The following is a 22,379-nucleotide window of genomic DNA, read 5'->3' as shown; positions in this document are numbered from 1 at the left end:
TTTAGGATAATTGTATTTTAATTTTGGAAGGTTTCACTTCTACCACGTGTGAATTGCACACGTTTTTTTTATTTAGCATCGCGCAGTATGCGCGCATAAAAAGAAGTGATTGTTACGGCATATGTGAATAGTTAGTGATTCCGCATAGAACCACTCCATCCACTTCCACTCCGGTATAGAAGTGATTGTTCCGGAATCGATGACTTGCAGAGCTTACTATGGTTAATTTTCTAATACTGATATTAGCTGTTCCTAGTATACTAGAGTGTACCTAGATACCAATTCGTCATTTCTCTATTCTTATCAGCTGAAGTTTGTTTTGCTGACAACTGACAAGTGACAGTCATCTTCGGTTCGAAGTACGAGGTTGGCTACGATCGTTACGACAATGTTCTTTATTTATTTATTCATAAATCGAAATGTAAATTAATATAAGAGAATTATATGTGGGTTAGTAAATGAACTTGAAGTTATTTTTTAAGTTTGAAAGTCTGTGTCAGTTAAAAAAAAAAGTTGGTGACAAAGAGGAACCTTTTAAGGTTTTGCGTAAGTCTAGTAATGAATTTATAATATCACATTATCGTATGTCCTGAATAACTCGTTGTTTCTATATTATTGTATGTAACAGTTTATTTCAAGGTTAAGTGTTATTCAACCTTTGGTCTAACGAGGTGTAAGTACTAAAAATAAACATTAAAATGTTCTCTCGGTGAACGCCCTCGAAAAACAAAAAGGTTTTCATTCTTTCGGACGTCTCAAAGGCTTAAGTAGTTTTAGCTGCGGAGCAATTTCAATTTTTATCTTTAAATCAGCGATAATTTATATGGCACGTATTGTGAGACTTAATACAAGAATATGTTTGTCAATTCTGTTATCATAGTGATTATGTTTTGCATACAGTAAACGTGAGTTTTGATTAATCTTTAAAATGATATATTGTTAGGTTACTGTGTGTGTAAGTAATTCTATGGAGTATGTGGATAGTTTAATATAGGTAGATCAAAATAAAATAGAAGTAGGTACTAGAATCTTTGAAAATCATTGGTTCAACTCATGAACTCATTGGTTGATCCCAAATGAAGATAATAATTTTATGAATATAAGTTAATACAATTCTTCTAAAATTTATGCTAGATTTCAATTAAATGCTATTTACAAACATCACCATCCCATTGAAGTATTCTATCTGTAGACTAATGCAGTATTTAAGTTCTCTTACATCACAATTTTTGTGTTCATGAATGAATTGTTCATCTTGCCCTTATCCCCCTTAGTGTGGGGTCGGCACCGTGGAGTTTTATGACCGTCAGGCTGCTTGGCTTATTTCAACACTATTTGGGTTATATCTCCAGTAGCATACATACAGCAACACGCTGCGATGAGGGACTTTTTCAAATGCTTTTTTTGGTGCACCTCTTACTTCATTCTTTTTCAGTTCTCTAATTACCATTGATATTACATTAAAATTCAGGTTTTGAAATACCAATAAAATTATATTTGTTTTGCTATATTTTAACATTGTTAAAAGACTAGTATAAGTAAATGATTCACAAAACGTTTTCTGTTTGTTGTAGGTGATGTGAAATAGAGTGATGGCTGTTAGAGAAGCACGAGTCCCCGTGCTACATGAAGACAGACCCGCACACGGACCGCACGGTGCGTAACAACCACCAGTAGTAGCATTTGTTGTGGCCATAGCCATCAGAGAACACAAGTTATTAATTGACAGATGCCTGAACCTCACTTACGACATTTTAAAGATAAGTTTGCATATATACAGTTTCCGAACAACAACATTCAGACCATTGGTCTATCCAGCAATATCAGCTACTCAGTAGAAGATCTTTCCTTTTGTCGTTATATCTACAGCTGGAAAATGTCATAAGCGAGATTCAGTATCTGTTAATTAGTATCTTGTGATCTTTGATGGCTACCGCCACATTTGTCAACAAAAAGAATGTCATAAGATAAATTCTATGGCCATAGATTCCATTGGTAGTGTTGTTGTCTGCCCCTGGTTGCTCATTAGCCATATGGTTACATGACCCTCTTTTTAAATAGATTTGCGAGTTCATGACTTTTCTGAAAATGAGTGATTCCTGCAGTCTACAAACATAATAATCTTAATATCCCTGTCGACCCTGTAACGTGAGATTAGTTCTATTGTACAAGTGCTGTCTCACCCTTAAACCTGTATTATGAAATAGTCACCAGTATTATGCATATTCAAACAGTTTATGGCTTTGATTTTAATACACATTTGGGAGTATGGACTAAGCGAAGATCTTCCACTGAGAGAGTGAAATTGCACGGAGGACCAACAGTCCATTTTATTTCTTTAGGTTAGAAGGATTTCTGTTTGCCTCAAGGTCAGTTTCACTAGAGCAAGTGGCCCAAATGTTATTGTTCGGAACTTGTATCTATGCCAACTAATCTTGAAAATGTCATTAGCGCGATTCAGGTATCTGTCAAATGTCTTGCGCACTGGAGTGGCTACTGGTACAGACGATCCTTCACAGAGGTCTTCAAGGACGTGTTCTTTTAGAATATAACAGGTACCTGCCCTCGGCTCCTTGTCCTCAAGCGTTTTGTACTTTACCCCGGCCGGCGACTCGAACGTTCTACGGAATTCGAGAACCTCTTAACAACGAGTGGGCTGCGCGCTCGTCTACCCAACTACGCTAATGATCTAGTAATAGGAATGTCGAGTTTATCATGATAACGCATTCAAGGTCCGTGCGGCTGATATCGGCGATGTGATGTGACGTCACTCTGAGGGCGATAGTGACGTGGTCTGCCGCAGCGGTGGGGGGCGCGCGGGGGGTCGCTGGGGGTGGGCTTATCTTCGTTATAAGTCAGATCCAGTAGCTGCGATAGGAACTAGTCTGTATAGCGCGCCCCGAGCCGCGTTCGGAGGAGTATGCTCATCTGTCAACGAAGACAATATAAAATATTAGCTTGGGCCCGCGACTTCGTCCGCGTGGAATAGTTACTTCGGGATAACGCTAAATTTTACCCGCGACATCATTTACGTAGAAGGTGAAAATATTTTTGAATAATAGAAAGTTGAGGAGCTATTTAAGGTACCAAAATCACGCTTTTTAACCAACTTCAAAAGAGGAAGTTATCAATTCGTCCACAATGTTTTTTTTTCACCGATTTCTCGAGAATGCTTGCGCCGAGTCTGATAACTCTTTTTTTCTTTTTTTTTGTTCGAGATGGTAGACTTCCCGAGTGGTCCTGTAATTATTAGGATCGGGATCTGACGATGGGATCCTGGAGAAATTTAGAAAAATATACAATTTTCAAAGCCTATCTTGAAGTGATTTGGTTGTTTCTAGTTATTGTTCTTATTATGTGTGGTCGCGCACCGGCGGCCGGCGCCCTGTACGTCATTATTACGCTCTTGATCATTATTTTGCTGCGATGTTATTAAGCCTATAGCCTCCCTCAATAAACGGGCTATCTAGAACTGAAAGAATTTTTCAAATCGGACCAGTAGTTCCTGAGAGTAGCGCGTTCAAACAAACAAACTCTTCAGCTTTATAATATTAGTACAGATGTTAATTAAACGAAGCTCACAGTACACGATTATATTTAAATTAATAAAAGAAAAGCAAAAAACGAAACTGATCATCACTGGTGGTAGGACCTCTTGTGAGTCTGCGCGGGTAGGTACCACCACCCTGCCTATTTCTGCCGTGAAGCAGTAATGCGTTTCGGTTCGAAGGGTGGGGTAGCCGTTGTAACTATACTGATACCTTAGAACTTATATCTCAAGGTGGGTGGCGCATTTACGTTGTGGATGGCTATGGGCTCCGGTAACCACTTAACAACAGGTGGGCTGTGAGCTCGTCCACCCATCTAAGAAAAAAAAAAAAATGAAAACTGAGCTATCTGAACAACAAGAATGTTTTATTTATTCATGCGCTCTTATCTTATTTAATAGTTAGTTTAGTTGCACGATCCTTAGTCACTATCCTTAGATGCATTCTATACGATATTCCTGATAACATCTCGACTGTAATGTATCTACAATTCGTCGAGCTCACACCAGATGGCGCCACCAGTGCGCTGTTCGCTAGCGCCGCTGTTGTCCATAGACTTCTCTCTTACACACTCTATTCTTATGACAGGACTAAAATTTGTGGTGGTTAGTGATTCGAATTGTAGAGGGAGAGGCAGACCTAAGAATAAAATTTAACAAAAATAAAAACCGACTTCAAATATAAAAAAAGAGATATTCCAAAACAAATGAATATACAATAAAAACAATCATCGAAATCGGTTGACGTGATATTGAGGTCGCGCACGTACTTAATGCAAATTTAAAACTTATATGGTTTTCTCATGGATACCATTATCAGAACTGGACTAAATTGAAATGGGACTACACGGGAAGCGTCAGCTTTCTAATAAAAAAGAATCATCAAAATCGATTCACCCAGTCAAAAGTTATGAGGTAACAAACATAAAAAATACATACAGTCGAATTGAGAAGATCTTCCTTTTTTGAAAAATGGATGTATTGAGTGAGCGAAGTATATGATAGAAGAGTGTCGAAGGAGGAAACATATTGCGCCGAGCCCAAGTGACTGGGAGGAGGGAGGAGAGAAAAATGGAAAAACACGTCATTTCGGATCCTCCTGATCCACTAACGGTGCTTTTAAGTACTCCAAGCACCGGTCATCGTTCTCGTCGAACGCGTCGATTGCGACGAAGGGCTCGGCGAGTAAATTAACCCACAGACACAGCCCACTGATTTTCTCGCCGGATCTTCTCAGTGGGTCATGCTTCCGATCCGGTGGTATATTCTGCAAAATACTGCTCTTGCTATGGTTAGTGTTATCAACGTCGTCAGGTTTGAGCCCTGCGAGCTCACCTACTACTTAAGGGTACGCTGAAATGGTCTCTCAAGACCATCAGCTTAGGTAGAAAAAAACAAAACCCGCCGGTAGCAGCTGTAAAGCTATAAATTCGTGTAGTTACTGTGGGTAATGTGAACCTCGCGGTTCCAGTGAGTAGCGTCCGGGGCATGATGCTCCCCCTTGCCCCTTCCTCGCTACCCCCCTGATTGGGCTCTATACAGGAGAGGACGCTCGGGTGGTCGGCAGTCACGTGCAGACGGTTCGCTTAGAATCTCCGGGAGGGAGGACCAGCTCAAGGTGAGTCGGCACGAGTAGCTACCACCACCCGGCTATTTCTGCCGCGCGGCTTAAAGGTTGGAGCAGTCGTTGTACTGTAATCCTGAGAATTAGAACTTATGTCTCAAGGTGGTGACATTTTTGTTGTAGATGTCTAGGGGCTCTAGTAATCATATAACACCAGATTGACTGTGAGCTTGTTTACCCATCTAAGCAATAAAACACATCCTTTTTTTACCCTATGTGTAAAGTTTAAGTATTGTGTTCGATCGTTAGATGCGGCCCGCAAGTCGGAGGGTGGTGGAGCAGGCGTGCAGCTGTCGCGGACGGCGACCGTCGTGACGTCACTGGCGGCGGGCGCGGCGGCCGGCGCTGTCGCCAAGACGACCATCGCACCCCTGGACAGAGCCAAGATCAACTTCCAAACATCGTAAGGCCGGTCCCGACGCTTGTGGCGGTGCGCGGTCTACTCAGGGCTGCGAGCACACGTATCGAAACTTAAAGCTCACTCATAAAGTTATCAAATCTTACCCAGAGACCTCTAATTGTATAAAACCACTCTGTCTGTCTCCGAGGAGCACACGAAGTAGTCTTAAAGTAGACACCTCAATTTATCCTTTCAACTGTTAGTGAAATACTTCTCCTAAATCATTGGCGCAGCGACCCCAAGGGGACCATGACTTGGACACCAAGAGACGCCATCCCATGAAGTCCGGACACTGGGTAGCTTATAATATATATCGTATACTAGTATAAACTATACATGTATACTAGTTGGTATAAACTAGTATTTACCACGGAACTTGACTCGGCGAGTTCAATGAGCGCGTCATCGCGGGACCACACGCGGGCTACTGACCGTCGTCGCAACAATCTCTAAACCCATTTGATCCAGCATGTGCCGACACGTAGACCGCGGACCACAGACTGTCGTGTTCCAACAGTCAGATCCCGTACTCGTGGCGCGCGGCGGTGCGGTTCCTGGTGCAGAGTGCTCGCAGCGAGGGCGCGGCGGCCCTGTGGCGCGGCAACAGCGCCACCATGGCGCGCATCGTGCCCTACGCCGCCATACAGTTCACCGCGCACGAGCAGTGGAAGCGCGCACTCGCCGTCGACACGCCGCACACCGCGCAGTCAGTATCCCGGGGTCCGCCGGGGGGCGGGGGGGCAGCATGTCCAGCAGCAGCCGCCTGCCGTCCGGCAGACAGGTCGTGCTCCGCGGGCGAGGGGGGCAGAAGATGATGACGGGATCATCTTAAACGATATATTATCTAACCACATCCTCTCCCCCCCAACCGGTCAGCACGCACATATAACTAGTCAGGTCATAAGTATTGTCACACAGTAAAAACTTTTCTTTTAGAATGCTGGCCACAAAAAAGTTTATTGAATTCGAATTTCGAATTGTTCATGAAAATAAAAATGTATACTTTTAGAATTTTACTCATTTTTAAATATGGAGTGGACGCTTAATAGTCCGGTCTATTTACACATTCAAGTTTACATAAATTCCCATAAAGCTGAATATTGGCATAGTTGTTCAAAACATCATTATAAAGAAAATCTCAAAAGTCCTCATCGTTCCGAGGTGTGCTAAAAATTTGGCACGGGGTCAAAGGTCAAAAAAATGAGTTTTTTGCGATTTTTAGCGAAACGGTGAGTTTTTTCGCAAAATTACCCCAGTACAAAATTGTAGATCACAAAATTCTCTACAAAAAATATATCAATATTTTTTTTCCTAAAAGCCACCATTTTGGAGATATAACGTTCCGAAAAGTTGGATCAGTCGTAATCCCTCTATTTTGCACACGTTTCCACGCCACCTATGAGGTAGTGTACAAAGCGCGTTTTTTTTAACGTGGTTTCCCCAGTAGGCCTATTCCACGGGTCTGCTGAGATTTTATATGTTTTAAAACTATTGCAAAATAATATTATATATTATAGTGGGCAAAAACAACGGCGGTGTAATTAAATAAAATACTTAAAATAAAAAGTTAGTCGTCTGATTCATAACTGTCCAAGATTTCTGTTTCTTCTTCTTCTTGATCTTCTTCTCCTTCTTCTTCCTGTTCATCCTCTTGTTCTTCTTCTTCTTCTTGTTCTATTTCACACGTAAACTGCCCCAATAGCGATTCCTGATCGGTATCAAACGAATCTTCAAGAGTTGGTGACTCAACATTCGAGCATGATCGGCCTTGACAGTGTGTGCATGCCAGGGAACAAAACAGTCCAACTTTTCTGCAACCACATTTTGCACTACACCCTTTCTTGCAGTTGCAAAATATTGTGTTGAGAAGTTTCTCAGGTGCTGGTGGAAGTAAAGTTTGAACTGGCTCTAGTGTATTGTCGATCAACTTCCAACCCCAGTCTTTAGGGTCCAGCTGATTACCAAGCCACACTTGAACTTGGTAATATACCCGAAACAGATGTTGATGAGCAGCTACTGAGGTTGGAGGAAGAGAAGCTAAGTTGACTTGTTTTTTATTACGCGTATTTTTCACGAAAGATGTGTATCGCAACTTATCTAAGCAAGTGGTTTTTTTGGGGGCTCCGTACATAGCAAGAAGAAATTGAACTCCGTTGGTGATAACATGTTGTTGAGTTGAATTACTATTTTTAAAAACTTCAGCACATTGTAGTAAATCTTTTTTTTCAAACATTTTGAAAACTGTTGTTTTTCCTCTCCTGTAAAAAGCAGATGTCGTATCGCAGCCAGTTATTGCGTGTAGAAACAATACATGATTTTGACATTTAGGAAAATTGGATAAACTGTTTGATGAATATATTTCCGATTGATTTTGGGCTTTTCCGGGTTTAAAAAAATAAATATTTTTTTCAGTTGGAGTTCGAGCAGTAAGCAAGACGAGTAAATCAACATCCTCACCAACAACAACAGTTGTATTTGTCACACTGAATTTCTTTATCGCTGTTTCAATAATCAATACATCAGCATCATCATTAGCTTGTTCAACGGATATATTCTCAGCAGTAAATTTTGCTTTCAACATCGAAATAAACCTAGATTTATTGTGATTATTTGCAAAGAATTTCTGTTGACTGGTAGGAACTGTCATTGATTCATCGAATATAATATCAGAAGAAGTTGATGAAGCAGCATTTCGACGGCGTTGCTCTGCTGCTTTAATATTTCTCGTATAATCATCATATCCGTCAAATACGACAGTAACTCTGGAACCAAAATGTCGACGTACATATTGAACGTATTTATCTAAGATAACGTTAAATGTTTCCTCGCTATCCCACACCACTCGATGTAATAAGAATCCTCCGTCAATTATGTACGTTGAATTAGTGTTATTAATATCAACATTTATAGTCTGAAAACAATCGTAAATAGCCGACTTCTGGGTCTTGCGCATTCCAATGTCATCAAATAATGTTAACGGATAAGGAGCTAATTCATACTCGAAATATTTCTCAATTTCATCTTGAAAAGCCGCAGTAACACTCATACGTTGGAATAATAACACTGGGTCAACAGGTACTTTTTCTTCGTGAACTTTTACGGTGCTACTCATAGCTAAAAGAGGAACAACTTTGTCAGCGCGTTTAAGTTTAATATCTTTAAATGTCAGTCCAGTTATTTTAGCAATAGAGATAAGCCCAAGTTCACGTGCTTTATAGCAATTAATTGTATTATCACCAACGACACCACTTGCAATCGAGATGACTTTGTTAACCTCTGGGAAAGGATCATGAATCGAGAACCACTCAAGAAGCATTCGTATGTCTTTAGCGTCTTTTTTTACACGTGAATCACTGGCATCAACATGCTGTTCAGTCGTATCCATCCTAACATTAGCAAGATCTTCTAATTTCTCACAAACTGTGTTCATTGCATGCATGCTGTAAACCCATTTACTGATTACACTTTGTTTTGTACTTCTTCCTCGAGCAATACCTCTATCTGTCTTCATGGCTTTCATCATAGACTGTTCGATAACCATGTCTGTAGAAGTTCCACAACTCAATTTATCTGAGCGTCTCACGGTGAAAAATCCTTCGGTAAATTTTTCGTAAACTTCAGGATCCATCGAGTCCTGTAATTGCATCATGTCTTGTAAATACAAGTGTGCAGATTTAGCATATGGAAAATGTCCTGACGAGTGGAAATAAGGTAACATTTCTTTTACACAACTTAAATGAGCTTTCCAGTCCCCCATACGCTCAGCTCTCAAAAATTCTTTTGCAAGTGAAACCATATTAAAATATTGTATCCAAAGTTGCGCTGTTGGCCCTCGTTCCTCAAAATCTTTCAATTTCATATTAAATTTATGAAGTAAAGCACCTGATACTTCATTATCATTTTCAATATCTGAATATGAAAGAGTGCTATCTAATATATGGTCAATATTTATGATTAAATCTGCTCCCATGATATCATTAATATCTATTGTTTTTAATATTGTAATTGCTAAAGCCAGCTGGAGTAGTGTATGTGCTCGAACAGCTCTTGCGTAAGCATGACCATTGAGCATTTTTTCTAATGACTTTGGTGCATAGATTTCTGAGAGTACTTCTTTTATCCCGCTACCTTGCATAATATAACCAATTGCTCCGAGATAAGACATGAGTAGATGAAATCCTCCAAGTCTGACAATAATCTTCGATACTTCAGAGCCGTCAGGTGCGGCTGATACAATTTCTCGAGCTTTCGCATACAAGGGTTGGTCGAAAGTCACGATGCATACAGTGTGGCCGTAACGTTTCGCGTTCTCTAATGCACAAAGTAAAGTCGTATAGACAGTATTATAGTTACTAGCTGGTTGATGGATGAATGGTAAAAATGTAATCTGAGATTTTGAATAATTTGTATGGTAATTTGTTAAGCGCTCAATAAAACCGTTCCAACCAGGTAATGATGTATTTTTCCACTTTCCATAAAACCATACTACATCAGAATTTTTATGAAAAGATACTGTTTCAGTTCCATATCCAAAATCTTGGACATATATTTTACTGTAACCAACTACATCACTATTCTGATAGATCTGTATTGGCACATGAGCTTTTGCTTTGAAGTGTTTTGCTGAAAGAACTTCTTTTATTCGTTGCATAGGTTCTTCTAGTAAAACAGAGTGCTTTGGAGTTACAATTTGAATTATACCCATTATGTGGAGTGAATTGTTACCATCTAGCGTATTAACATTTATATCAGCATTATCTGCAACGTATTGAATAAGTGTGCCACTTTCAGGTGGTAGGACATGAGGAAGAGGATGAAAAACTGCTGCTGGCTCGTACATCAATGTATCATTATAAGAAGCACACAAACCAAAAGACGACAAAATTTGTATAAGACGCTTAGACCCGAACCTCCGATGAAAAAAAACTGAAAGACCTAACTGTAATTTGGACTTGAACGATCTTGGTCGAATAGCAGTCATGATACTATGACAAATATTGGTGCATACTAGTTTTAAATGATCGAAATTTGATCGTTTATTTTTTAAGATCATTTGCTCCAAAAAAAATGTCAGTGACTGTGGGATGTCATTATTTAAATCTTCAAACATTCGACCTGGTGGAGGGTAGTAGGAATTATCAAATACCGAGGATTGAATATCTTCTCGAATAATAGATGCTGCTGCTTCTAGAGTTTTTAATCGTTCTTCTTGTTTATTAATTTTTTTATTTTCGGACCAAGATTGATTTAAAATTTCATGGTGACTGTTTATCAAACATACAAATGTTAACGCTCCCGGTTTTTCAGTGATAATAATTTTATCGCCATATTTCAGTTTAAGTCGCAGCTTAATAGTCCTGTTATCTAAAGTTAAAATTTTGCTAACATCTTTTAACTCAGCCAAAGTAAACTGACAGTCATTGCTACTCTCAATGTATGTAAATATTTCCTGCATTGCCAGATCTGTTGCTTCATCTTTAGGACGACCAACTGTACCGCCAGTAGTCGGTTTCAAAAAAGAAGTATAACATTCTTGGTGATACTTTGCTTCAGCAGCAACTAAATCATAGTCAAATTCGATTCGAGCAACAACAGCTTTCGATATAGCATCGGAACGAGTTCGTGCTACTTCCAAAATTGAATGTTTGAATTGGAGTGTACTTACTTGACAAATTTTACTGCGACGATCTAAGGATTTTTTTCTCTGCAACTCTTCATTCAATTTATTGCCACAAAATAAACATAGTTTTTTAAAACAAAAAGCTGAATCACTTGAACGGGATCTAGTACGAGGAGGACTACTTACTGTAGATCCTGTAGATGTGTTAGCTTCTTGTTCTTCGCGTTTTCTTTTGATGGCAGCAGCAATAGAACACTTCCGCGTATAAATTTTACGACAGTTGCTATGTATTGTCACAGATTTTTGTTTTTTAAGAAATTCCGAGTATCCATCATCTCTTTCAGCACTTGCATTAATCAGTGTCTTCATACCACGATCAACAGTTACAGTTTCACTTTCAGTTAAAAGATGAGTACAAATAAAACAATATTCTGACATTTTTCTTATAAAAATCTAAAACGCACAAAATAGGTTAAAAGATAGGTTAAGATAAGCACATGTTTTCCCTACGCAGTGGCGCTCAAGACTAACGGTATGTATTTCATATATTGGGCATGCCAACATAAAGCAGGTATACGACCCTAGCCACGCGGACAATAGAATAAAAGACAGATGTTATCCCAAGGTTATACTGACGTACAAATTTAGGAACGGGGTTTCATTATACCTGAGATTCTCGTAGTTTAACTTATATTTTACATAAGCAAGTTACAATAAATAATAGCGAACTTATTTTAGTTCTATTACACCTTTAGTGACTTTCATATGTGGCGTACGTGTGCAAAATAGAGGGATTACGACTGATCCAACTTTTCGGAACGTTATATCTCCAAAATGGTGGCTTTTAGGAAAAAAATTATTAATATATTTTTTGTAGAGAATTTCGTGATCTACAATTTTGTACTGGGGTAATTTTGCGAAAAAACTCACCGTTTCGCTAAAAATCGCAAAAAACTCATTTTTTTGACCTTTGACCCCGTGCCAAATTTTTAGCACACCTCGGAACGATGAGGACTTTTGAGATTTTCTTTATAATGATGTTTTGAACAACTATGCCAATATTCAGCTTTATGGGAATTTATGTAACCTTCCTCCTGATTTTAGGCTTAAATAGACCGGACTATAAAGAAGACCGTGTTGCAGTTATTGCGTTGCATCGTTGCGGTTACGCGCCAATTCAAATTTTTAACATACTGAAAAAATTTAATATAACCAAAAGATTCGTTTATCGTACCATCCAACCGATATAATGAAGACTCTAGTGTAAATAACAGGTCAAGAAGTGATCGCCCTCGGTCTGTTAGGACTCCAGCAGTGATAAAAGCTGTGAAGGCGCGAATTCAAAGAAATCCCAAACGTAAGCAGAAACTCTTGGCCCTTTGATGGGGTTAAGCAGAACCACGGTGAAAAGGGTGTTAAATGAAGACTTAGGGTTTCGGGCATATCGAAGAAAAACAGGACATCGTTTGAATGCTCGTCTAATGGACATGAGACTGAAGAGATGCCGCGCTTTGTTGAAGCGGTACGCGGGAAAAAAATATCGGGAAATTCTTTTTTCGTAGAAAAAATTTTTACCGTAGAAGAGAGCTACAACAAACAAAATGATAAGGTGTACGCACACAGTAGTGAAGAAGCGAGCAACCGTATGTGTCCAACGAGGTCATTTTCCATCCTCGCTCATGGTATGGTTGGGAGTTTCTTATTGGGGCTTAACAGAGGTACATTTTTGTGAGAAAGGTGTAAAAACGAATGCAGTTGTGTATCAAAACACAGTCCTGACGAACCTTGTGGAACCTGTTTCTCATACCATGTTCAATAACAGGCACTGGGTATTCCAACAAGATTCGGCGCCAGCTCATAGAGCGAAGAGCACACAAGACTGGCTGGCGGCGCGTGAAATCGACTTCATCCGGCACGAAGACTGGCCCTCCTCCAGTCCAGATTTGAATCCGTTAGATTACAAGATATGACAACACTTGGAGGAAAAGGCGTGCTCAAAGCCTCGTCCCAATTTGGAGTCACTCAAGACATCCTTTATTAAGGCAGCCGCCGATATTGACATGGACCTTGTTCGTGCTGCGATAGACGACTGGCCGCGCAGATTGAAGGCCCGTATTCAAAATCACGGAGGTCATTTTGAATAAACTTTAGTGTCATAAGAATCTATGTTTTGTTAAGTTCATTTAGGTATATGAATGGTTACATAATGAATAAACTTGTTTCAATTATTTTACATTAAACATGTGACAGAATTTATGACCTGACTAGGTATATGTCAAGATCAACTAAACAAAAAAAAACAATAATATACCTAAGAGAACATTTTATATCAATTAGCCCCTTGAATCAGCTCACCCCGCGAGGGACGAGTCTATAAGTATTTGAGCATTGCAAACGAAGCGCGTGTAGTGTTTATACGATAACATAGATTGTGGTCCAGACAGCATCCGATCAAGCACCTGATAGCGGGGTCCCTGGCGGGCGTGACGTCACAGAGCGCCACCTACCCGCTGGACCTGGCCAGGGCGCGCATGGCGGTCACCAACGCCACCGAGTACAGAACCCTGAGGGCCGTGTTCGTGAAGGTGGTGCGCGAGGAGGGCTTCCGGCGGCTGTACAGGTGAGCGGCTGCGTTGCGGCCCGGGGGCACGTCGCTGCGGACACTAAACGTGGTTTCCTTCCCCAGGGGCTACCCGGCCACCGTGCTCGGGGTCATCCCGTACGCCGGCGTCTCCTTCTTCACGTACGAAACCCTCAAGCACAAGTACACAGGTGAGGCGGCGCAGCTCCACAGGCAGCGCCCCGCTGCGCGCGACAGTAACCGCGTCCGTGTGTCCGCAGAGCACTTCGGTCCCCCGCAGTCGGCGCTCAGCAGCGTGCTGTGCGGCGGCGCGGCGGGCGCGCTGGCGCAGACGGCCAGCTACCCGCTCGACATCGTGCGCAGGCGGATGCAGACCCGCAGCTACCCCACCATGCTGGCCACCTTCCGCGCCGTCTACACGTCAGTACCCGACACAGCTTGTGCACTGTGTACACTATCATATTAAAGTTAACGAAAAACAGATACTAAAAGACTCGTACCACTTTTGTTTCCCCCAGGACTGAAGGATGGCGTGGATTCTTCAAAGGTCTGAGCATGAACTGGGTGAAGGGACCGATAGCGGTCGGCATATCCTTCGCCACGTACGACTCCATCAAGGGGACGCTCCGGGACCTGGCGGTGACGCTGCAGAGCTAGCGCAGACTGCATTTGCAGAGTGTAGTTCCGACTCCCTGTCCACAGATGGCGTTGTTTACAATGAAGCGTGGAAACGAAAAATGAATGTTGTGATATAAGTATTTTTAGTTCAATAACAGATGGCGCTGTGAACAGACGCCGTTTTGTGTTTGCACGCACTGAACCGAAATGTTTATTTAGTTGCCGGCAGATGGCGCTATGATCAGGTATAAACGATTTAAATAACACAATCTGCACTTCAGAACAGCAAAAAACGAATCCTCAACAATAATTACTGTTGTTCTGAAATTTCAAATTCTTGTATTAGGATGTCCGACATCGTGATTAAGTTCGACGGCGCTAGATGGCGCTGTGCCGGCGTCGCCATTACCTAACAGTTTCCTCTGCATGTCCCGCTAGATGTCGCCGCGCAGTATATTCACTATCCGGCCAACAGATGGCGCTAACCGTAAGAGACAAGTAATTATTATTTCTGTATATCTGAACATATTAAATTAAATTAATAAATAAGATTAATGACTGAATCTAAATGAAGCGACAATAATTGACAGACTCTCGTAGAGCGCGACTGGGAACGTTAATGTTTATTGGTGAATAAGAAAACTAATATTGATCTGTAACTTATTGTGTATACGTTGAACTTATAGTGCGCCCCCGGGGGACCGCGGGGGGACCGCAGCGGAGACCCTTTGTTGTCTTTAAAGGGGGTAATATAGGCAAAGAAGTGCTGAGTAGAAATAATCACGTGTTAATGAGTGTAGCACAGTTGTCTGAGCGAGGGTCATCTTACTTTAAGTGCTGGCTTTAGAATCGGTCCTCCCCGCCGCGTCCCCCTCGCCCCCCGGTCCCCCGGTCCACTGCCTGTTGTTAATTGTGAAGTATAGTGTTGTCGACGTTGTAGCTATGAAATGTTTATAAATATATGAAAATAAATGATTTATTGTTTTGTAAATGTGTTTAATTTGATATCCCGATTTATTTGGCGTCGCTGAATGCGCAGACCTCCCACAGTGGGTCCCGTGTTGTCTCCAGTGGCGGCCGCGCACACCCCCGGTAGTGCCTGTGGCAGTGTACACAGAGACCTACTGTCTTTTCATCTGCCATCTTTAAGTCCGCACAGGTGATGCCCCCACCTCCGTACCCCCTGCCATGATGGAGGAGGAGTCGTCGGGGAGGTAACGGCGGAACCCCGTACCCTGATTTAGACTGTAATTTTTTTATTGTCCTTGTCGACAGATGAACATACAGCCCACCCGATGGCGAGTGGTTACTGTCGCCCATGGGCTCTGAGGAATTGTTTGAGATGATCCCTTCATCTCCATTTTATCATCGCACCTCCCGCCATCGGAGCAGAGTTCATCCATATTACCTGGAACCGCTGCGTTCATCGACAGTGCGTTTCCAGATATCTTTTTTGCCACGTACCATCCGGTTATGGAATGAGTTCTCCTCCATAGTGTTTCCCGAGCGCTATGAAATGTCCTTCTTCAAAAAAGGCTTGTGGAGAGTATTAAGCGGTAGGCAGCGGCTTGGCACTGCCCCTGGCATTGCTGAAGTCCATGGGCAACGGTAACCATTCACCATCAGGTGAATTCAGGTGGGCCGTATATTCGTCTACCTGCTAGGGCAATAAAAAAAAGCATACAGTTCTAATGTTAGATAAGAAAACCATTTTTTTACTTACGGAAATGATTTATTAATTAAATTAATAATATATTTTACAAATCTTATCGCTAACTATTGCACGTGTTAATGACAAATGACAATAAATCTAATTACCGACTAGAATATATCGCTAACAAAAGCTAACTACGGGATTATTGAACAATTTAGACGAAAACAATGTTATGTAATTGAATTGTTAACCGATGCTACCCCGTCATGACGCGGGAGCCCGGCCCTTCGACCTGGGAGCGCACGGGACGCGGCTGTGGGTGGCAGCCTGCTCACACCTGGTCCACGATGACACAGCCCACCTGGTGTTAAGTGGTTACTGGAGCCCATAGACATCTACAACGTAAATGCGCCACCCACCTTGAGATATAAGTTCTAAAGTCTCAGTATAGTTACAACGGCTGCCCCGCCCTTCAAACCGAAACGCATACTGCTTCACGGCAGAAATAGGCAGGGCGGTGGTACCTACCCGCGCGGACTCACAAGAGGTCCTACCACCAGCTCAATCGTGAGCTCATCAATCTAACAGTATTATTGTTGCCCACAATATCTGTTTGTAGTAGGACGGCCTGTGTGTCGCGACCCCACTGTTATGATGTCAGTAATATCGTTCAGTTTGTGTTTAAAATCCTCCAGCTATTTGACTAACAACGCTCCCCCTCGCTTCGGGGACTGAAAAAATCAATAGCCAATAAGCATTGGTTCAAATGATGAATCATGTTACGTTTTAGTCAAATTAGGTTGACGTCGCTGTGCGCCCGTGGACCGCGCCACGCTCGCCGGCGACCGTGCACGTTTTAACGACCCTTTGTTGGTTTAAACCGAAAGTCATCGGATAATCTATTTAACAACAAATAAAAACGACTCCATTGTTACAGCTGGATCCGCCATCTTGTGTTTAGTTTATTAGTTGTGTATGTAAACATATTGTTTTAAGTAAATACATATTTAAAATTGGTGAATTTTGATGGAGATTAGCATTGTAATTAAACTTTATTATACCTACGTTTTAATTCCTCGTTTTTTATTGTTATTATACCGAGGAGTGAAAGGATGTTTGATTTAAACTACATTTTTGAAATTTTACAGAAGAACCATTTAAAATTTAAAAATTTGGAAAAAATATCATGACAAAAAACTTTTTCAGTCAAACATTTGGATGGTGTAAACATAATTGAAGGTCAATTAAAAACAACGAATTGTTGATGTTAATAGGTAGACACCAAATAAGACCTTTAATTACAAAGATAAAGGTCGCGTGCTAAGCGAAATGTGCTTAAACCAAATCATTCGCACCTCTACACTCTACACGTCTTGAGCATATCCTCCGGTTTTCACGAAACCTGAATTAATACAATTTAGTTTTAAAAACATCAGAAACAATAAAACGAGTATACGCGAGTCTAAACTTTTGTTAAATTCACATCCCGCTCTTGTAGTGAGAGTTATTTAATTGAGACAGTCGCAGGCAGGGCTGCCAACCCCAGCATAGAGTAAAACTGTACATATGCTCCAAAAAAAGTGCAGAAAACTGTAAATATCAAAATAAAAACAGTAAATCTACATCTTTATCTGTATGTTATAGTTTGTATAATTTAATGGTAGTAGTAAATAGAATATATTGTAGGGAGGGCATTAAAAATAAGAAAAATCGTGTAGGTAATTATCAAAGTTTTAATCTAATTAAATGTCTAAATCAAAAGTCTCAAAGTTGCGATTATTCCAGTGCCGGCGTGTTGGATAGCATTACGAGCTACTATTTCATTTTGAATTTGTCAGTCTTCTTGATTTACCGTTTCTTCTTTACTGTTCTTGAAATCGTACATAGGTACATATATTTATTGAATTTTTGAAATAAAAGAAAAATAATTTTTAAATTCTGACTTTGTGTGCAAGGTACCTTATATTAGTATTGGTAACCATTACCTCTGGTTCGACAGTAGTAGGTTTTACTGAAGCTGACTTAGTGTACGGACTAATAAAATAGATGACGCTAGCATCTTACATAAAAAACTGTAGATTTCAAGGTGTAAACTGAAAACTAAGAGAAGAATTTGAACTATAGGGTTGGCAACAGTGGTCGCGGGTGTTTGCGCGGGAAACTCAGCGGGACATAACCTCATCACCAGTGACGTCACGTCGAGCCCAAATAAATAATGGCAAGTTACAAGCTGACTCCGCGTCGACCAGACTGTGACCAAAGTGTGTTTGACTTGAATGTTCGAAGTTTTTGATTAAATTTCAATTAAGTTTACTCCATTGAAATAGTTGAATAAGTTTTCTTGTTACGATATATTTTCCAAATTTTAAGCTTTAATTGGCTTTCCTGTGAAGTCGTAAAAATATCGCTTAAGCCAAATAACCTTCCACACCTTCATATAATAATGGGATTTGATTTGATTTTGTGAAATAAAATTGTTCATATTTCACTAAAACTGAGGGTTTTCTTCTGATTTGCAGCTTGTTGTTTGTCGGTGAGGTGTGGCGGCTTCTTGAATGAATAACGCAGTTACATTAAAATTATTTAACGTTCGTAACGGAAACCTTATCAGCCCTCAGACGAAGGAAATGAAATTAAAGATAAATTAAAGATAGAATTTTGAAGCAAATTATAACCTGACCGAATGTAAAAGTCCCTTGTTACGCGCACAGTTGCTCCATTCAAATTCGACAAAATTACGTTTTTAATTTGATCGAGTTATATTTGAACTTCAAAGAATTTGTTTAGAGTAATGCAAAATTTCACTAAACTTTAATTAAACAACGCAGACATTTACTTCTAGTTACAAACACTAATATCATTAATGTTTACAAAAACAAATAGTATTTACAGTAGTACAGCGTCGCTTCGATACTCCGGGTCTGCGTAGAGATTGGCTGTGTGTTCCGTGGGGAGTGCTCAGAGGGTCGCCTCTCCTCACCAGCGCATTCCGCCACCCGAGCTGCTGTCATCTCTACCGTCTGTAGCAGCTCCGTGCGTCCCCTCCGCGGCGTGTCCCGAGCGATACGACACGTTCTTAGCGACCACTTACCATTAGATGTGGGCGCGAACGTTTAATAGCGGCGATGATATGCTCTGAGCATGTCGCGAGACAACTACATACATCCACTAAACGTATTTGGCTAATTATTTAAAATTCAATGTTCAGTAATTAAGGCCGGCTGCACACTGTCGGGCGTGTCTCCGGTTGGTTCGCTGAATCAACTCCCGGAGTCCGCGCGGCTAGACGTCGTAGTGCGGCAGCTGGTCGAGGGGGTGGTAGTAGCGGTGCGGGTAGGGGGGCGGCAGCCGGCCCCCCGCCATGCTGAACAGCGCCTCCGGGTCGCACACGAACTTGTACACGTACCGCTCGCCTGCGGGGGGACAGGGGGGGACGCAGTGTTAGCTACCTGTGCACTTCGATCTGAGACTGAGGTCGGGTAGAGACGACGAGGCTGAGATCAGACTTCATTAAAATTATCACATTCCAAAATTAACGCGCAATCTATAATAATATTTCGCATTACATTGCTGGTTAGAGCTGGCTAAAGCAAATATTATGAAGGGGGGGGCATGGTCACCTGCTACTTTCTGCATGATCCCCTTCTCGTAGTAGTACCGCAGCGAGCGGGACAGCTTGTCGTAGTTCATGGCGGGCCGGTTCTTCTGCGCGCCCCAGCGCCGCGCCACCTGCAGCGTCACACCACCACGCTGCCTCAGAGTGTCTTTGTGTTACATTAATGTGTTCTATTTGAACGCACTAAGCGAGCACCAATTGCAAGATCGGATGGCAATGTGTGGCCAGCCGTTGCCTCACTATATATATGTCTGGTCGACGGTGACCCGTGGTGACTCGTGATACATTCCGCGCGCGGTGGGTACCTCCTCCGGCTCGTGCAGCTTGAACTCGAGCCCGCGGCCGGTCCAGGCCACGCAGCGCGCGCCCTCCGCCAGCAGAGACACCAGGAACTGCCACAGCTGCAGCGAGCCGCGCCGCCCGCCTGCACACACGAGCACCGGTCACCACATCACCAGATTCAAACTGCAACGCATGCTAGCTGGACTGCAAAATAAAGACTTTGGACTTTAGGTAGTATGGTTCGGTATCCAACATTACAAGTCTAAGAACTTATTAAGTCCATAGCGAAGTAAGTACACCGCGCGGTAGCTTATTTAACGTGATGGCTGGGGGCGGCGCCCGGGGGGGCGAGGGCACGGCGGGCTGCACTGCGGTGCTAATATACAACTGCTTCAGTCTAGACTCTACAGCAGTAGGATCACAATCACACGAGCCGAAATAGCAGCAAGTACGCCGCGGCATCTGAATGAATACTAAGTTAATTAACTTCATTATACCGTAAACAAAATCAGCTGACGCCCGAGGTCAACGGCCTTGCGTGAGACGGCCACACCGCGCGCCGGGACGCTGTGTGTGTACCTGAATGTGTAGTGGTGACGTGCTGCGGGCTGGCGGGGTCGGTCCGGCTCGACACGGCGAGCGGCGTCGCACACAGCGAGCTGCTTACTGCGCACACAATGACCGCGTTACGTGAGCTCATCGGGACAATGACGCTCGGCATCAGGCAGCCTCGCACCCTGTGCAGTGTGCTGTGTAGTCCGGTTCAATAGTGTACAATATGATTGAGACTATGACCTCAAAGCTGACAGCGGCATCATGCGAGGGACGAGATCGGGCCAGTGAATATCTGATAGCATCGGATGCAGCGCGGCGCGGGGCGGGGGGCGCGTCGCTATCAGACATGTTGCTCACGAAAATAAGTCCTAAATACATCTAACACACACGCAATACTTCGACTGCACAGACTTTAAGTATTAAGTGTATTATCTATGTTACAGACAGCGTCAACTGTCAATGTGACAGGACTTCTTGGCGGGAACGCGAGGACCGAAGTTGTGTGAATTGTTTTATTTTGTCTATTTACTGTTTCTTCGGGTTTAAATGTGTATATTAATTGTTTAGTATCTGTGAAAGTGCACAAATGTGGGTAAATGAAACAAAGCTGCTGGACGTAACTTCTCGGGATACTCCAAAAAGTTCACTGAAAAAGTCTCAGTCAATGACCACGATTTTACTGAGATTATATTATTTCATCCCATATCATCTCATCTGATTGAATTTCATGCCAATTGATTCATCATTATCATCATCAGCCAATAGCAGTCCACTGCTGGACATAGGCCTTTCCAATTGCTCGCCACTGAGCACGATCCTCGGCCTCTCTCATTCAGTTCTTGCCAGTCACCCTGCACAGATCATCACTCCACCGAGCCTGAGGGCGTCCTGCACTTAATGTTCCAAAATTAATCAACTTCATTTCATTTCACTTTTTATTATTATTTTTCATTAATAAAATATATAAAAGATTAGGCTGAATGGTATGGTACCTTTTCCAGTTGGAAAAACAGAACTACTACTACTGTCAATGTGACATATGACACTGGTCAAATGTCAACGTTGCACCGACACAGTGGCGACCTCGCTCAAGTCGACCATCATAGCACGTATACGTTTGTACCTAGCTTCTCGTCCCAGCGGTGGTGGGGCTCGGAGCTGGAGACCGGCTCCTCCCTCGCCTCCTCGTCCTCATTGCATTTACTGAACGGGATGCCGCATCTGTTCCGACACAACACTTAGTTAACGGGCAATGTGCACTGTACAATAAATTGTTAACGTCAAGCCGGAGACTACTTGGGAAATCTTTACGATTTGTACCGCTGGTAGGTCGCCTTGTGTGCCCGCACGGATAGGGACCACCGCCCGGCTTCTTTCTAGCCAATCACGTTGTCTACTGTCTTTATTAACCACGCGTGTAAGAAAAAACAACAGCCACAACTGGCAACATTGATGACAACGCAACGCGGGGCTGCGATCCCCCCCACCCCGTGCGGACTGCCCTCACCTGTGTAGGTACTGATCTCTGTAGTCCAGCCTGGTCTCCTCGCCGTCACTCTTGCACCTGAAACATCACGAGTTAATGGTACACTTGTCCTGGAGGCGCGGCGCCTTAAAGCTCTTGTCTGCGGGCCCAGGTAACCCCTTAACTGTAGGTGCGTGGTGAGCTGGTCTAAACTGTATGTTCAATTTGAAGTATTTTATGAGGAAGTCACTACAAAAGGTCGAGTGTAACTTTGGCACGCAATGTAACTCTACCGAGAAGGCGCCGCGCGGGGCAATACACATTTGTTTGACGAACTACCGTAACCATACATTACGGGCTCACAATATGAACTTGCTGTAAGGATTCTTAGAAACGCTTCTCATCTCTATCACAACA

General features: G+C 42.3%; 2 protein-coding genes across 12 annotated transcripts in view; one reads left to right on the top strand and one right to left on the bottom strand.

Moving 5' to 3' along the window:
* Positions 1-296: 296 nt before the first annotated feature.
* Positions 297-15,381, top strand: LOC101738376 (mitochondrial coenzyme A transporter SLC25A42). 5 transcript variants are annotated; one of them, XM_012692872.4, is made up of 8 exons: positions 297-450; positions 1,575-1,656; positions 5,421-5,574; positions 6,089-6,277; positions 13,632-13,811; positions 13,878-13,963; positions 14,033-14,192; positions 14,291-15,381. In XM_012692872.4, the coding sequence occupies exons 2-8, from the start codon at positions 1,593-1,595 to the stop codon at positions 14,427-14,429; spliced, it is 972 nt and encodes a 323-aa protein (XP_012548326.1). In that variant the 5' UTR covers positions 297-450; positions 1,575-1,592; the 3' UTR covers positions 14,430-15,381. The 5 variants fall into 5 exon arrangements, with proteins under 5 accessions (XP_012548326.1, XP_021204671.1, XP_004922144.1 ...); XM_021348996.3 differs by having other exon boundaries at positions 336-673; XM_004922087.5 differs by having other exon boundaries at positions 337-546.
* The window catches only part of LOC101735723 (ETV5-related protein Ets96B), a 32,345-nt gene continuing 24,852 nt past the window's right edge, over positions 14,887-22,379 (bottom strand). For 6 of the 7 annotated variants that reach the window (XM_062670878.1, XM_062670876.1, XM_021348993.3 and 3 more), the window contains 6 exons: positions 22,005-22,061; positions 21,621-21,718; positions 20,522-20,608; positions 19,966-20,084; positions 19,665-19,773; positions 14,887-19,457 (listed from right to left, as the gene is read on the bottom strand). In XM_062670878.1, the coding sequence (XP_062526862.1) occupies positions 19,327-19,457; positions 19,665-19,773; positions 19,966-20,084; positions 20,522-20,608; positions 21,621-21,718; positions 22,005-22,061 (601 nt within the window). In that variant the 3' untranslated portion in view covers positions 14,887-19,326. Of the gene's footprint in view, positions 19,458-19,558; positions 19,774-19,965; positions 20,085-20,521; positions 20,609-21,620; positions 21,719-22,004; positions 22,062-22,379 lie in introns of those variants that run through there. The other variant, XM_062670880.1, reaches the window with a different exon arrangement.

This window comes from Bombyx mori, chromosome 11 (assembly GCF_030269925.1).
Source record: "Bombyx mori chromosome 11, ASM3026992v2".
Classification (NCBI taxonomy): domain Eukaryota; kingdom Metazoa; phylum Arthropoda; class Insecta; order Lepidoptera; family Bombycidae; genus Bombyx; species Bombyx mori.
Note: the sequence above shows the minus strand (reverse complement) of the source record. Positions and strands in the feature narration are given on the sequence as shown.